General features: G+C 30.6%; 1 protein-coding gene across 2 annotated transcripts in view; it reads left to right on the forward strand.

Annotated features, from left to right (window-relative positions):
• LOC108745380 overlaps positions 1–2,132 on the forward strand; it is a 23,299-nt gene extending 21,167 nt beyond the window's left edge. For both annotated transcript variants that reach the window (XM_018481517.1, XM_018481518.1), the window contains 2 exons: positions 1,207–1,428; positions 1,541–2,132. In XM_018481517.1, the coding sequence (XP_018337019.1) occupies positions 1,207–1,428; positions 1,541–2,026 (708 nt within the window). In that variant the 3' untranslated portion in view covers positions 2,027–2,132. The remainder of the gene's footprint in view (positions 1–1,206; positions 1,429–1,540) is intronic.
• The last annotated feature ends 385 nt before the right edge of the window (positions 2,133–2,517 follow it).

Below are 2,517 nucleotides of genomic sequence, written 5' to 3' on the forward strand. Positions count from 1 at the left end.
AAGTGTATAAGCCTAAAAGGTGACTATGTTGAAAAATAAAAAAAGTTTACCCCAAAAAATTAAGTAGTTTTTATTTTTGCACGGACTTTTCAAACGACCCTCGTATTTATATTTGGTGTTTGCTGAGTAGTTACCGTTTTGTAAAAATAATTCGTTACAGTTACCGTTACTTGAAAAAGTAACTTTTCGTTACTTTTCCGTTACTTTTATAAAATCGACGACCACCAATCACAGCGGATGGTGTAAGGTGGTGGCCTAAGGGCTTTCTAATCTCAAGCGCTATGAGTGGCTTGTGTCCAATCATGTGCAAAGTAATGATAAAAGTAATTGAAAAATTCATTATCGTTACCAAAAAAATGTAACTTCGTTACCGTTACAAAAAAAAAGTAACGCAGTTATCAATAAAGTTACCAAAAAAGTAACTTGTAACTGTAATTTTGTTACAAGTAACGAATTACTTCCATTGAGCCTATTACTTTGATCGCGGCGCGACATCGGCCAAGAGAGATTAGGTTATCTAATTCTTACCCAATGTCATCTTATAATAATGCAAATTGTTTATATTTCATTATTAAATGATGATATTTTTATTATATCTATGTAATTTCGTGCGTTGGATTAAGTTATAATTGAGCTAGTTATAATTGAAGTAGATAATAAATAATACACTTATCAATTAAAGAAGTGGTGTAGCAGGTAACGCGTAGAAGATTCATAATCCAGGGGTTCGAATCTCACTTTTTAATATCATTTCTGACTAGAATTGAAGTAGTTAATTTCAGATATAATTATCATAAATGTCTTGGGAATAAAATTTAAAAACCTTAAATATGAATTTTTTTTTCGAATATTAACTTAGTATCAGCTCCGATCCAATCCATTTTAATCCATTTTTATAAATTTAAAATACACATTCAAAAAATTTTAATCCATTTTAATCCATTCTCGTTTACTGGATATTTCAGAATTCACATTATATGAAAAATTCTAAGAGAAGATGTAGACTTTCTAAGTATTTCTAAAAAGTTCTAAGTCTAGAGATATAATAAAAATAAAAGATATAATGAAATTCTAATAAAAGATATAATAAAAATTCTGATAAAAATTTTATTAGGGATTATAAATTAAATATTATGCTCATCATGAGGGCATAATACTTATAATTATGAGATTCTAATTGGAGATTCTAATTAAAAAATTGCAAAGGTAAAAAGAGAGGACACAAAAATTCGCGACAAAGAATTTTCTTGCAAAGCAACCAAAAAAGAACTCAAAAACATCGGCAGAGAATGGGCTTACGGAGATCCAGTTCCACCAGATATGAGGGGATTGGATCTGCAGGAGCTGCAACAAGTCGCTATCGATTGGCGAATGCTGACTCCGATCAGACCAAAGCTTCGCCAAGATGAAGAGATGTTCTCGAGATTGGTAAAGATTTATTCTTGTCATCAATTAATTTGTGAATTTTTTAACATTATTTTATATTATTACAAAATAACTAAATGCCAATTTCATCTCTTTAATCTCTTCGTTCTTCAAGGTGGAGATGGGTAAATTAGAGGCGAAAACTATAGCAAAAGAACGCCGCTCGCCAACGAGCCCTATTAGACGAAGTAAAAATCGTGCAGGAATAATTGAAAGCAGTGTGAAAACCTGCAAAGAATGTGGCGAGGAGTATTGTTTTGGCGAATTTTGTGGAGACGTTCTCTATGATTCCTTCACACGAGTGACGATCGCTACCCAACAGTCGAAGATTAAAATATCGGCAGACGCCGAAGCCATAATCGCCAATATGGATCGTAAGAAAAGGAAAAGAAAAAAAGGAAGAAAAAGAGTTAAAAGCAAGAGTAGAACGTCCAAGAAATCCGCCAGGCTACTGGTCAACAACAAGACAAGAAGATCAATAACGGAATCTGAAAGCAAAATTGTTAAAGCAAGAAATAACGGAGAACGAGGAGAGAAACCGGTGAAACAATTTAAAAGAAAATGTAGTAAATACACTAAGAAAGGCCATTTACGCAAATAAAAATAATTATGATATTAGACTATGGTTTTGTAGTCAAAATCTGATCGAGTTTACTGCGAATTTGCACGCTAACATTTTGCTATCAGGGTAAGATAAAAATAATTGGGAAAGAGCTGTAGAAATTGCAAATTCTCAAAAGGGATCTGCTTATACAAGTATTGTATGTATATTGTATTTGTATAATATGTAATTCTTATTATAAGTTTCGATGAATATATAAAGAAAATAAAAAAAATGTTAATCTAGTGAAACTGCAACTAAATATATGTGCATACAAATTTGCTATTTTATTTATCCAAGCATAGTTGGATAAGATACAAATAAATTGAATAGATAAGGATTGTACAAGTAAAACACTTACTTTAAGTATTTCTAATAATATAAAAAAGTTATCCGCAAAATAAATGATAATAATAGCTACATTCGCTCAACTAATAAAAGAAAAAATGAATTAAAAATTCTTATATATATTATTACCGATTTATATATTC

This window comes from Trachymyrmex septentrionalis, unplaced genomic scaffold, assembly GCF_001594115.1.
Source record: "Trachymyrmex septentrionalis isolate Tsep2-gDNA-1 unplaced genomic scaffold, Tsep1.0 scaffold139, whole genome shotgun sequence".
Lineage (NCBI taxonomy): Eukaryota > Metazoa > Arthropoda > Insecta > Hymenoptera > Formicidae > Trachymyrmex > Trachymyrmex septentrionalis.